The following is a 12,376-nucleotide window of genomic DNA, read 5'->3' as shown; positions in this document are numbered from 1 at the left end:
ATATAATTCCAACAAGAGGTTTTGTACAAAAAATGATTTTGCGAAAACCAGCAAAATGTTTTTTTTTATGCCACGTTAGCACCAAAAGCAAAAAAATGTTTTTACTTATTGTGTCAATAGATGTTTTTACTTATTGTTTCAATAGATGTTTTTACTTATTGTTTCAATAGATGTTTTTACTTATTGTTTCAATAGATGTTTTTACTTATTGTGTCAATAGATGTTTTTACTTATTGTTTCAATAGATGTTTTTACTTATTGTTTCAATAGATGTTTTTACTTATTGTGTCAAAGATGTTTTTACTTATTGTGTCAAAGATGTTTTTACTTATTGTTTCAATAGATGTTTTTACTTATTGTTTCAATAGATGTTTTTACTTATTGTTTCAATAGATGTTTTTACTTATTGTGTCAATAGATGTTTTTACTTATTGTTTAAATAGATGTTTTTACTTATTGTTTCAATAGATGTTTTTACTTATTGTTTCAATAGATGTTTTTACTTATTGTGTCAATAGATGTTTTTACTTATTGTGTCAATAGATGTTTTTACTTATTGTTTCAATAGATGTTTTTACTTATTGTTTCAAAAGAAGTTTAGAGGCAAGAAGAAGGAGAGAAGAAATTCAACAGTACAGATTGATTACTCAGCAGAAATATATTAGGTTGTTGTAGAGTAAAATATTTAGAACATATATACCAAATTTAATATAATTCCAACAAGAGGTTTTGTACAAAAAATGATTTTGCGAAAACCAGCAAAATGTTTTTTTTTATGCCACGTTAGCACCAAAAGCAAAAAAATGTTTTTACTTATTGTGTCAATAGATGTTTTTACTTATTGTTTCAATAGATGTTTTTACTTATTGTTTCAATAGATGTTTTTACTTATTGTGTCAATAGATGTTTTTACTTATTGTGTCAATAGATGTTTTTACTTATTGTTTCAATAGATGTTTTTACTTATTGTGTCAAAGATGTTTTTACTTATTGTTTCAATAGATGTTTTTACTTATTGTTTCAATAGATGTTTTTACTTATTGTTTCAATAGATGTTTTTACTTATTGTTTCAATAGATGTTTTTACTTATTGTGTCAATAGATGTTTTTACTTATTGTTTCAATAGATGTTTTTACTTATTGTTTAAATAGATGTTTTTACTTATTGTTTCAATAGATGTTTTTACTTATTGTGTCAATAGATGTTTTTACTTATTGTGTCAATAGATGTTTTTACTTATTGTTTCAATAGATGTTTTTACTTATTGTTTAAATAGATGTTTTTACTTATTGTGTCAATAGATGTTTTTACTTATTGTGTCAATAGATGTTTTTACTTATTGTTTCAATAGATGTTTTTACTTATTGTTTAAATAGATGTTTTTACTTATTGTTTAAATAGATGTTTTTACTTATTGTTTCAATAGATGTTTTTACTTATTGTTTCAAAAGAAGTTTAGAGGCAAGAAGAAGGAGAGAAGAAATTCAACAGTACAGATTGATTACTCAGCAGAAATATATTAGGTTGTTGTAGAGTAAAATATTTAGAACATATATACCAAATTTAATATAATTCCAACAAGAGGTTTTGTACAAAAAATGATTTTGCGAAAACCAGCAAAATGTTTTTTTTTATGCCACGTTAGCACCAAAAGCAACCCCCCCCCCCCCCCCCCCCCCGCGTAGATTTGATATTTCTCATTTCATTTTATTGATTCAAGTTCTATAATAAAAAAATGTAATACAAACAAGTTACTAAATTTAGATTGAGACTACCAGTCTCAGTTAATTAGTTCAAGATCTAATAGCTAATTAGAATAAATATCAACATTTATTTAGAATTCCATTAAATATCTTCTACACAACTCAGCAGCTAAACCCCATTCTATAGAAATAAAATCAATTTGTTGAAAGGTCTCACCTTGACCTCTTTTTCTTTTTTTTGTGTGATGATGAACCTCCTTCCTCTTTCCCTTCCTCTTCCCCTGAGCTGGCCAGCAGACTGGAGATGAATGAAACAAATTAAAACAAGAACAAAGTGTCCAGCAGACTGGAGATGAATGAAACAAATTAAAACAAGAACAAAGTGGCCAGCAGACTGGAGATGAATGAAACAAATTAAAACAAGAACAAAGTGGCCAGCAGACTGGAGATGAATGAAACAAATTAAAACAAGAACAAAGTGTCCAGCAGACTGGAGATGAATGAAACAAATTAAAACAAGAACAAAGTGGCCAGCAGACTGGAGATGAATGAAACAAATTAAAACAAGAACAAAGTGGCCAGCAGACTGGAGATGAATGAAACAAATTAAAACAAGAACAAAGTGGCCAGCAGACTGGGGAGATGAATGAAACAAATTAAAACAAGAACAAAGTGTCCAGCAGACTGGGGAGATGAATGAAACAAATTAAAACAAGAACAAAGTGGCCAGCAGACTGGAGATGAATGAAACAAATTAAAACAAGAACAAAGTGGCCAGCAGACTGGAGATGAATGAAACAAATTAAAACAAGAACAAAGTGGCCAGCAGACTGGAGATGAATGAAACAAATTAAAACAAGAACAAAGTGGCCAGCAGACTGGAGATGAATGAAACGAATTAAAACAAAAACAAAGTGGACTCATTCAATGACTTTTGAGAAGATGGGAGATAACAAACCCACCACAATGGAAGTTCAAGTTTACCTGTATTTCTTTTGTGCCATTGCCGCTGCTTTGGCTGCTTCTTCCTTGGCCTTTCTGTCAGGGTCAAAGGCACTGCCATCAACATAGTCAGTCAGACCAAAAGCTTCTTTGAGGCGAGCATTCTTTTCCTGATTAGCTTCAGCCAGCTGATGTGTTTCTTTAGCTCTGCAATAAAAAGCGTATGCTATTTTAAAGTAACATCCCTGCACAGCACAGCAACCACTCTGCAAGCAAATAGTCTATGAACATAGAAGATTGTATAGTTATGTATTGTTTCATTTTCATGTTTGTGTTCACTAAGCCTCAGACGGCAGCCTACTATTAAGGGGACTAAATCAGCTTATACATCACTTCGGTCAAGTACTATTTCTTTCCCTTGATTGAGATACCAAACAGAGTAATTTATTACAAATAGTTAATTAACTAATTGGTCAACTTTTTTTTTTATTGATTCTTGTGTTATCAGGTAAAATCCGAGATTGGGTGTCAGACACACACACAGACATAGTGAGTTGATAAAAGCTTTGTAAAAATTTTGTCTTAAGGTCTTACAAAAATCATTTTAAGTAACTAAACAATCACAAAATGTACATTTCGTATTCTCCATTCAGGGAGGAAATTTTGTTTTCTTAAGGAAGAAAAACAAATAATACGATGTCATAGATGATCCTACTAATAAGATTAGTTGTCAGAGGATCAGGTTTTTACAAATATAAGATGTCATAGCTGATTCTACTAATAAGATAAGTTGTCAGGGGACCAGGTTCTTACAAATATCAGATGTAATAGTTGGTTCTACTAATAAGTTAGTTGTCAGAGGATCAGGTTCTGACAAATACAAATAGCACATGTCATAGATGATCCTACTAGTAAGATAAGTTGTCAGGGGGGACCAGGTTCTTACTAATACAAATATCAGAGGTCATAGATGATCCTACTAGTAAGATAAGTTGTCAGGGGGGACCAGGTTCTTACTAATACAAATATCAGAGGTCATAGATGATCCTACTAGTAAGATAAGTTGTCAGGGGACCAGGTTCTTAGTAATACAAATATCAGAGGTCATAGATGATCCTACTAGTAAGATAAGTTGTCAGGGGACCAGGTTCTTACTAATACAAATATCAGAGGTCATAGATGATCCTACTAGTAAGATAAGTTGTCAGGGGGGACCAGGTTCTTAGTAATACAAATATCAGATGTCATAGATGATCCTACTAATAAGATTAGTTGTCAGGGGACCAGGTTCTTACTAATACAAATATCAGATGTCACAGATGATCCTACTAATAACATTAGTTGTCAGGGGACCAGGTTCTTACTAATACAAATATCAGAGGTCATAGATGATCCTACTAATAAGATAAGTGTCAGAAAGCTAACTTTTTATAACAAGAACTAATCAGATGTGACAGACATTATCCTGAGTTAGCAACTCCAGCCATGAGATAGCTATGAAAACATTTGTATTAAGCAAGCTCTCATCAACATGGATGTATGCATTATATATGAGGTACAGCAATAACATGTTTCTACAACATGCAGAGATATTTTGTTCAGTCAGTCATTTAGAAGTTAGTCCTCATTCTCCTTTGTTCACTACTTACAAGTTTGGCCATTATAGATCTCACTTGTCTTCAACAGTTTGGTCATTATAGATCTCACTTGTCTTTAACAGTTTGGCCATTATAGATCTCACTTGTCTTCAACAGTTTGGCCATTATAGATCTCACTTGTCTTCAACAGTTTGGTCATTATAGATCTCACTTGTCTTTAACAGTTTGGCCATTATAGATCTCACTTGTCTTTAACAGTTTGGCCATTATAGATCTCACTTGTCTTCAACAGTTTGGTCATTATAGATCTCACTTGTCTTTAACAGTTTGGCCATTATAGATCTCACTTATCATTAACAGTTTGGCCATTATAGATCTCACTTGTCTTTAACAGTTTGGCCATTATAGATCTCACTTGTCTTCAACAGTTTGGTCATTATAGATCTCACTTGTCTTTAACAGTTTGGCCATTATAGATCTCACTTATCATTAACAGTTTGGCCATTATAGATCTCACTTGTCTTTAACAGTTTGGCCATTATAGATCTCACTTATCATTAACAGTTTGGCCATTATAGATCTCACTTGTCTTTAACAGTTTGGCCATTATAGATCTCACTTATCATTAACAGTTTGGCCATTATAGATCTCACTTGTCTTCAAGAGTTTGGCCATTATAGATATCACTTACCTTCAACAGTTTGCGAATACTTACATATTTAGATACCTCAGAACAACCTCATTATATAAGTGTAATGATTAAAAAAAAATCTTTAAAAAATGTATTTATGACGTCAAGGTTAAATAATATATGATACTTAATGTCAGATGTAGACTGTATCTATCTTTAAAATAAAATGAGACTTGTCTTAAGTACATTAATGTCAGGTGTAGAATTTATTGATTTAAACAAAGTAATGCAGCAGTTGTAATATAAATACACTATCCAAATATAGCACACAAAAAAAAAACTAAACAAAAACAAAACAAAACACATAATTAAAAAAAAAAAAAAGCTATGTCAAGACTTTTTGCATCAGTATTAAGAAAGAGTAGCTAGAGTTTGATATCAAAGTCTCATAAATAACAATGATACAAATTGTAGTCAGCCCCCAAACCAATAGAGGAATTACTTACAGATATATCTGAAAACATCCCAGAGGTAGTCCATAACAAGGCAGAGCCTCATCTTCAAAACAAATGTCTTGTTTAGGCCTTACATAGTCTTTGAGATCTTCATCCTCTTTGTCAAGACTTTTATTGAGACATGCCCTACATAGCTGTCTGTCTACAGAGGAGCTGTATACATCAGAAACAAAAAGGGCATCTAGTGACCTTTCTTCAAATCTCTGCCCACATCGCAGGCACAGTTTAATGTCCTTCCTGTCTGAATACAGCTGGTCATAGAAGAAGTCAAAAACTGACTTGGGTTTGATAGAGGGAGAAAAGACTTTCCGTGGACACATGTCCATCAGGCAGTTCTTGCTCTGGTGCTTGGCACAGCAGTGGCAGTGACATCCACAGCACTGAATACAACTGGCCTCAGACAGCTTTCTTAATAGCAATACATTCTTTGTCTTTGTAACTTTTTTACTAGCATAAGACATGCTGCCTCAGTGAAACTTAAAATCAGTTCTAGAATGTAAGAATCCTTGATAATAGAGAATGCACAATCCAGACAACATTTGAAGAGTCCTTGAATATATCCGTTTTTCTGTCCAACCTAATAATAAGTAGTTAAAGCCAAGAACAGTCCACTTGATCACATAATCCTCCAGCTTTGTTTTGTTGAAATGCTTGACATTTGTCACAAGTTGATTACCAACATTTACCGTGTTTGTGTGGAAGTGCCTCATTACACTAAATGTGATCAGATACAGAGTCATAGATATAGACAAGAATTAAGACATGACAGCCCCACTCTGAAGCAATTCACTCTAATGATAAACCAATGTTGACAGATGGTTGAAACTAGTTGAATGCTACACTGATGGGGAAGCAGAATGCTAATAGTTGAAACTGGTCTAATGATCAACTGGGAAATGTCAACATCTTCAATTACCTCTGCTATTCTCTCTTGGACTAAGCACTGTGACCTTTGACACTTTGTATTTGCCAAATATTTGTGTCTATATGAAGAACAAGAAGGTGTTCTTTCCCTATCAAATCTCTTGATTCTATATCAAACTTTGACAAATATATTTCTAGAGAGAAAACACTTGATTTAAAATAAGTTTTTAGGTCTTTCATTTCAAGCCTGACCTGCACAAAGGGAGGACTACAAAAAATGTATTTTCAATCCACATTGGGTCCTACAAGTATTAAAACACTCTGGTTTCAACCTTCTATTAAGTGAAGATACTTCCTTCCCATGTATTGAGACAGATTTAGAGTATAGTGTCAGACTAGTGAGACGAGACTAAGTTGACTAGTGAGATGAGACTAAGTTCTGTACATTTCTCTTTAAGAATAAGAAATGAACACTTAAAAACTGACAAAAAGAGTTTCTTTTACAGCTTCTCAAACTAAAAGATATAAATCTTTGCCAAGGCAAAACAATGTTAATAAAGTCTTACCTCCCCTAACCCCCAACCTTTTATAACTGAAGATTGGAATCTATTTCACTAGGACTCTCAGGTAAAGACTGAACTTTAATGTACTATAATAGAATACTAAATAACATGGAATCTATTTCACTAGACTCTCAGGTAAAGACTGAACTTTAATGTACTATAATAGAATACTAAATAACATGGAATCTATTTCACTAGACTGTCAGGTAAAGACTGAACTTTAATGTACTATAATAGAATACTAAATAACATGGAATCTATTTCACTAGGACTCTCAGGTAAAGACTGAACTTTAATGTACTATAATAGAATACTAAATAACATGGAATCTATTTCACTAGACTGTCAGGTAAAGACTGAACTTTAATGTACTATAATAGAATTCTAAATAACATGGAATCTATTTCACTAGGACTCTCAGGTAAAGACTGAACTTTAATGTACTATAATAGAATACTAAATAACATGGAATCTATTTCACTAGGACTCTCAGGTAAAGACTGAACTTTAATGTACTATAATAGAATACTAAATAACATCCAGGAGGCCACAAGGTGAGGTGTCACATAGTAGAGTTATACAAAAGTTGGTTCAGAATGTATAAATCACATCATGTTTGACATAGGTTTGAATAAGAACAAAAATATTTTATCCATGAAAAAAAATATCCAAGGAAACCCAAACTCAATGTCAATAAAAGACTTCTAATGATACAAGTGTAAACTCCTCCGTGGTATAGCTTACAACACAACTCTTGTGGACTTATCAGCTCAGTGACAGCCTGCAGACTTTCTTGAACTCCTAAAGCAGCCAATAGAAGATATGTTGAAAACTTTATATTTCTGTACTATCGATGGTGGATAAAGTTAAACAGGACACTAACCCTTAAGCTAAATAACATGAAAAGATTTGTCAAACATAAAGATGCCGGCCAGAGTTGGAATAGGCTGTGAACAAATAGAACAGTGTATAATGAAAATCTTAAGATGTTGAAGGACACTAGAAATGGGATTGAACAATGTTGGGTTCACTGTGACATGAGAACATTCAGCGCTAGGAAAAAGCTATCAGATACGTGAGCCGACATTGCTGTCATACTCCCCGTCCAAAAAAAGCATTGCTGTTTAGATCTAGCAGAAGATAATATAAATCTAAAAAGATGCGGACGATGCAGGAAATGGTAGAGATGATGAGACCGATGACGTAGATGACAATATCTTTAGAGCCCCTTCAGCAGAGGACGTACATAAAAACTGAATCTTATTAAACTTGGGACGACACACATTTTCAACTCAATTGCCTCCTGTCACACGCTAGTGTGTGTGTATGTGTAACAACATGGCTTCTCAAAGTGGAAACACGAGGCCCAAGATTGAATTTTGAAAAAGACTAAATGTTAAGACACACTGATTGTTCTTAGCGTCCAATGGAATGATGGAGTAGAATATTTTTTAGCGTCCAATGGAATGATGGAGTAGAATATTTTTTAGCGTCTAATGGAATGATGTAGTAGAATATTTTTTAGCGTCCAATGGAATGATGTAGTAGAATATTTTTTAGCGTCTAATGGAATGTTCTTAGCGTCTAATCATGTAATGGAATGATGTATTAGAATGTTCTTAGCGTCTAATCATGTAATGGAATGATGTATTAGAATGTTTTTAGCGTCCAATGGAATGATCTATTAGAATGTTCTTAGCGTCTAATCATGTAATGGAATGATGTATTATAAATATTCTTAGCGTCTAATCATGTAATGGAATGATGTATTAGAATGTTCTTAGCTTCTAATCATGTAATGGAATGATGTATTATAAATGTTCTTAGCGTCTAATCATGTAATGGAATGATGTATTAGAATGTTCTTAGCGTCTAATCATGTAATGGAATGATGTATTATAAATGTTCTTAGCGTCTAATAATGTAATGGAATGATGTATTAGAATGTTCTTAGCGTCTAATCATGTAATGGAATGATGTATTAGAATGTTCTTAGCGTCCAATGGAATAATGTTTTAGAATGTTCTTAGCGTCCAATGGAATGATGTATTAGAATGTTCTTAGCTTCTAATCATGTAATGGAATGATGTATTAGAATGTTATTAGCGTCCAATGGAACGATGTATTAGAATGTTCTTAGCGTCTAATGGAATGATGTATTAGAATGTTCTTAGCTTCTAATCATGTAATGGAATGATGTATTAGAATGTTCTTAGCTTCTAATCTTGTAATGGAATGATGCATTAGAATGTTCTTAGCGTCCAATGGAATGATGCATTAGAATGTTCTTAGCGTCCAATGGAATGATGTATTAGAATGTTCTTAGCGTCCAATGGAATGATGTATTAGAATGTTCTAAGCGTCCAATGGAATGATGCATTAGAATGTTCTTAGCGTCCAATGGAATGATGCATTAGAATGTTCTTAGCGTCCAATGGAATGATGTATTAGAATGTTCTTAGCGTCAAATGGAATGATGCATTAGAATGTTCTTAGCATCCAATGGAATGATGCATTAGAATGTTCTTAGCGTCCAATGGAATGATGTATTAGAATGTTCTTAGCGTCCAATGGAATGATGTATTAGAATGTTCTTATCTTCTAATCATGTAATGGAATGATGTATTAGAATGTTCTTATCTTCTAATCATGTAATGGAATGATGTATTAGAATGTTCTTAGCGTCCAATGGAATGATGTATTAGAATGTTCTTAGCGTCTAATCAAGTAATGGAATGATGTATTAGAATGTTCTTAGCGTCCAATGGAATGATGTATTAGAATGTTCTTATCTTCTAATCATGTAATGGAATGATGTATTAGAATGTTCTTATCTTCTAATCATGTAATGGAATGATGTATTAGAATGTTCTTAGCGTCCAATGGAATGATGTATTAGAATGTTCTTAGCGTCTAATCATGTAATGGAATGATGTATTAGAATGTTCTTAGAGTCTAATCATGTAATGGAATGATGTATTAGAATGTTCTTAGCTTCTAATCATGTAATGGGATGATGTATTAGAATGTTCTTAGAGTCTAATCGTGTAATGGGATGATGTATTAGAATGTTCTTAGCGTCCAATGGAATGATGTATTACAATGTTCTTAGCGTCTAATCATGTAATGGGATGATGTATTAGAATGCTCGTAGCGTCCAATGGAAGTGTGTACATTTAAAAGTTTTACTTCAGAACGTGACAGGGAAGACATTCTACTTGCTTACCAAACACTAGCTACAACAAGGAGTGCAGTAACACTATCTGAACACACACGAGAACTTGGTTACCGAAATCACACCTCCTCAAATTCACATGTGTGTGTTAATTTCAAGACACTAACAACTACGGTACATCTACAACAGGCTGACTGTGATGTGTGTGTCTGTAGCGGCTCACAAAGTCTTTTGAGAATCCTGCATTGTACTAGTTGACAGCCAATTCTACCATTCACAAACTGCTAAACTTAGTGATGACTCAAGTTGTACAAAGGAAATGTCCACAAAACACATTCTTGAACGGAAGTACTGAATACTTTTGTTCGATGTGGACATGAGATTGTTTTTTCTTCATTGTCCAACCCTTAAGAATGTTGGTGTGAAATCTTAGACACGTCCCAATGACAAACACAAGTTCTGCTGTATGAAGCTGGTGACGTTCTGTGAGAGCGATTACTTTGATCTACGTAACTAACCAATGCTAGAGAACTATTTCTTCATTTCACGCATCAATGAAGACATGCAAGAATAATCACTAACGTGTGTGTGTGTGTTTAAGATAAAGACTGTCTAGACCACAGACCACATTGAAGTAGAAGATTATTATACTTAGAAACAATATAACGGTCAAACCAGAGCGCCCCCCCCCCGTTTTTTTCAAAACATCTACGTAAACTATCAAATTTCTAGGAAAATCATTAGAGCCGTATTTTGAGATCCGTGTCCAGCCACTGAGGTGTTTATTGACCAGTTCAGAGTGTCCAGCCACTGAGGTGTTTATTGACCAGTTCAGAGTGTCCAGCCACTGAGGTGTTTATTGACCAGTTCAGAGTGTGCAAGTTGATATTGTAAAAGAGCTATTTATCCAATGCCATCATTCATTCCTTGAAACAAGACACTTGGAATGTAACATGAAATCTTGTCATCAAACATTTAAAACAAAAGCAAAATATAACAAAATCCTTTAAAAAAAGTTTAACCGGACCAATTCAGCACTTATAACTATATCTTTTAACTATGTAGAAGTCATTTCTATTATTCGATATCAAACAAAATAATTAATTACCAATTACCAATAAAGTGGTTAACTTTTTAACCAATTCATGTTTTGTCAGGTACAAGAAATAATTGTTTAAAGTTTGAACTTGATCCGAGATTGGGCGTGGGAGCAATAACTTCTAAAAACTTTCTACTAGAAAGTAAGAGGGAGTTGCTATATAAGCTTTATTTAAAAAAAAAAAAGGTTTTCTCCAGCAAGTTTGCATGTCATAAACGTGTGTTAGTGAACAGTTCCTGTAGTGTACATCACGTTGGATTGTAGTTTGAATGACATTTCTTTTAGCATAGTTCTTTTATTTGGGAAGGGACAGTTCCATTGTCATTCTTACTAGATTGTTTCAATGACTGCATTAAATCATGTTTTTTTGACTAGTTTTCTACTATGAAGGTAATCATTTCTTAGACATTTTAGAACTAATTGAAACAAGCAAACTATTTTTAAAAAATCCTTTTTAAAACAACAAAAAACAAAGCTTATCCAAAGGAACGAACTCCGCACTTACAACTATATCTCCAATTAATGTAGAAGTAATTTCCCTTATTCGATATCAAGCAAAATAATTACCAGTAATTAATTATCTAATTGTTAAATAAATAAAAAATTGCTTCATGTTTTGTAAGGCACAATAAAGAATTGTTGAAAGTTTCAACTTGATCCGAGAATGAGTGTGGGAGAAATAACGTACACAATTACCTAAGGGGATAAAACTCTACATATTTAACCATATATGTGAATACTGAAGGATTAATTTCCCTTTTGGTATCAAACACAATAATAAATAACCAGAAATTAATTGACTAATTTTTTTTAAAATAATGATTCATGTATTGCCAAGGTCAATAAGGGTGCAAAGTTTCAAATTGATCAGAGAACGGGTCTGTGAGAAATAGTATGCACAAAACAAAGTGACTTAACATAAGATTTGTTAAAAAAAAAAAAAAAAAAGGTGAGGAACCAGAGAAAGAAAAAATGCAAAAGACTGGCAGGATTTTAGCGTGGCAGATATCTAGTTTTGGGCTAAATTGGGCTGCCTAGTGATTAAATCAGAATTTAATCCGTGTATTACCCGGAGGTAAAAGCTATTGATTTGTTCATTAAATGATCACATTTCACATGTAGTATATATACTATTCTATGAACCAATAAATACAATGTAGTTACACCATGGGCGTAGCCAGGATTTTTTTTCGGGGAGGGTTTTGGGGGGGGGGGGGAATTCCCCCCCGACACCCCCCCCCCCCCCCCGCGGAAAAAAATTTATTTATATATATATATATATATA

The 12,376-nt window shown here is 33.2% G+C and overlaps 1 protein-coding gene across 6 annotated transcripts in view; it reads right to left on the bottom strand.

Annotated features, from left to right (window-relative positions):
* The window catches only part of LOC106052118 (serine/arginine repetitive matrix protein 2-like), a 71,918-nt gene that overhangs the window by 26,982 nt on the left and 32,560 nt on the right, over positions 1–12,376 (bottom strand). For 3 of the 6 annotated variants that reach the window (XM_056006792.1, XM_056006798.1, XM_056006797.1), the window contains exons 2-4: positions 5,382–6,104; positions 2,689–2,853; positions 1,922–2,002 (exon numbers count right to left, since the gene is read on the bottom strand). In XM_056006792.1, coding sequence (XP_055862767.1) covers positions 1,922–2,002; positions 2,689–2,853; positions 5,382–5,851 — 716 coding nt within the window. In that variant the 5' untranslated portion in view covers positions 5,852–6,104. Of the gene's footprint in view, positions 1–1,921; positions 2,003–2,688; positions 2,854–5,381; positions 6,105–10,043; positions 10,609–12,160; positions 12,233–12,376 lie in introns of those variants that run through there. The other 3 variants (XM_056006795.1, XM_056006793.1, XM_056006796.1) reach the window with 3 other exon arrangements.

Source organism: Biomphalaria glabrata, chromosome 12 (assembly GCF_947242115.1).
Source record: "Biomphalaria glabrata chromosome 12, xgBioGlab47.1, whole genome shotgun sequence".
Lineage (NCBI taxonomy): Eukaryota > Metazoa > Mollusca > Gastropoda > Planorbidae > Biomphalaria > Biomphalaria glabrata.
This window is presented reverse-complemented; position numbering and strand designations above follow the sequence as displayed.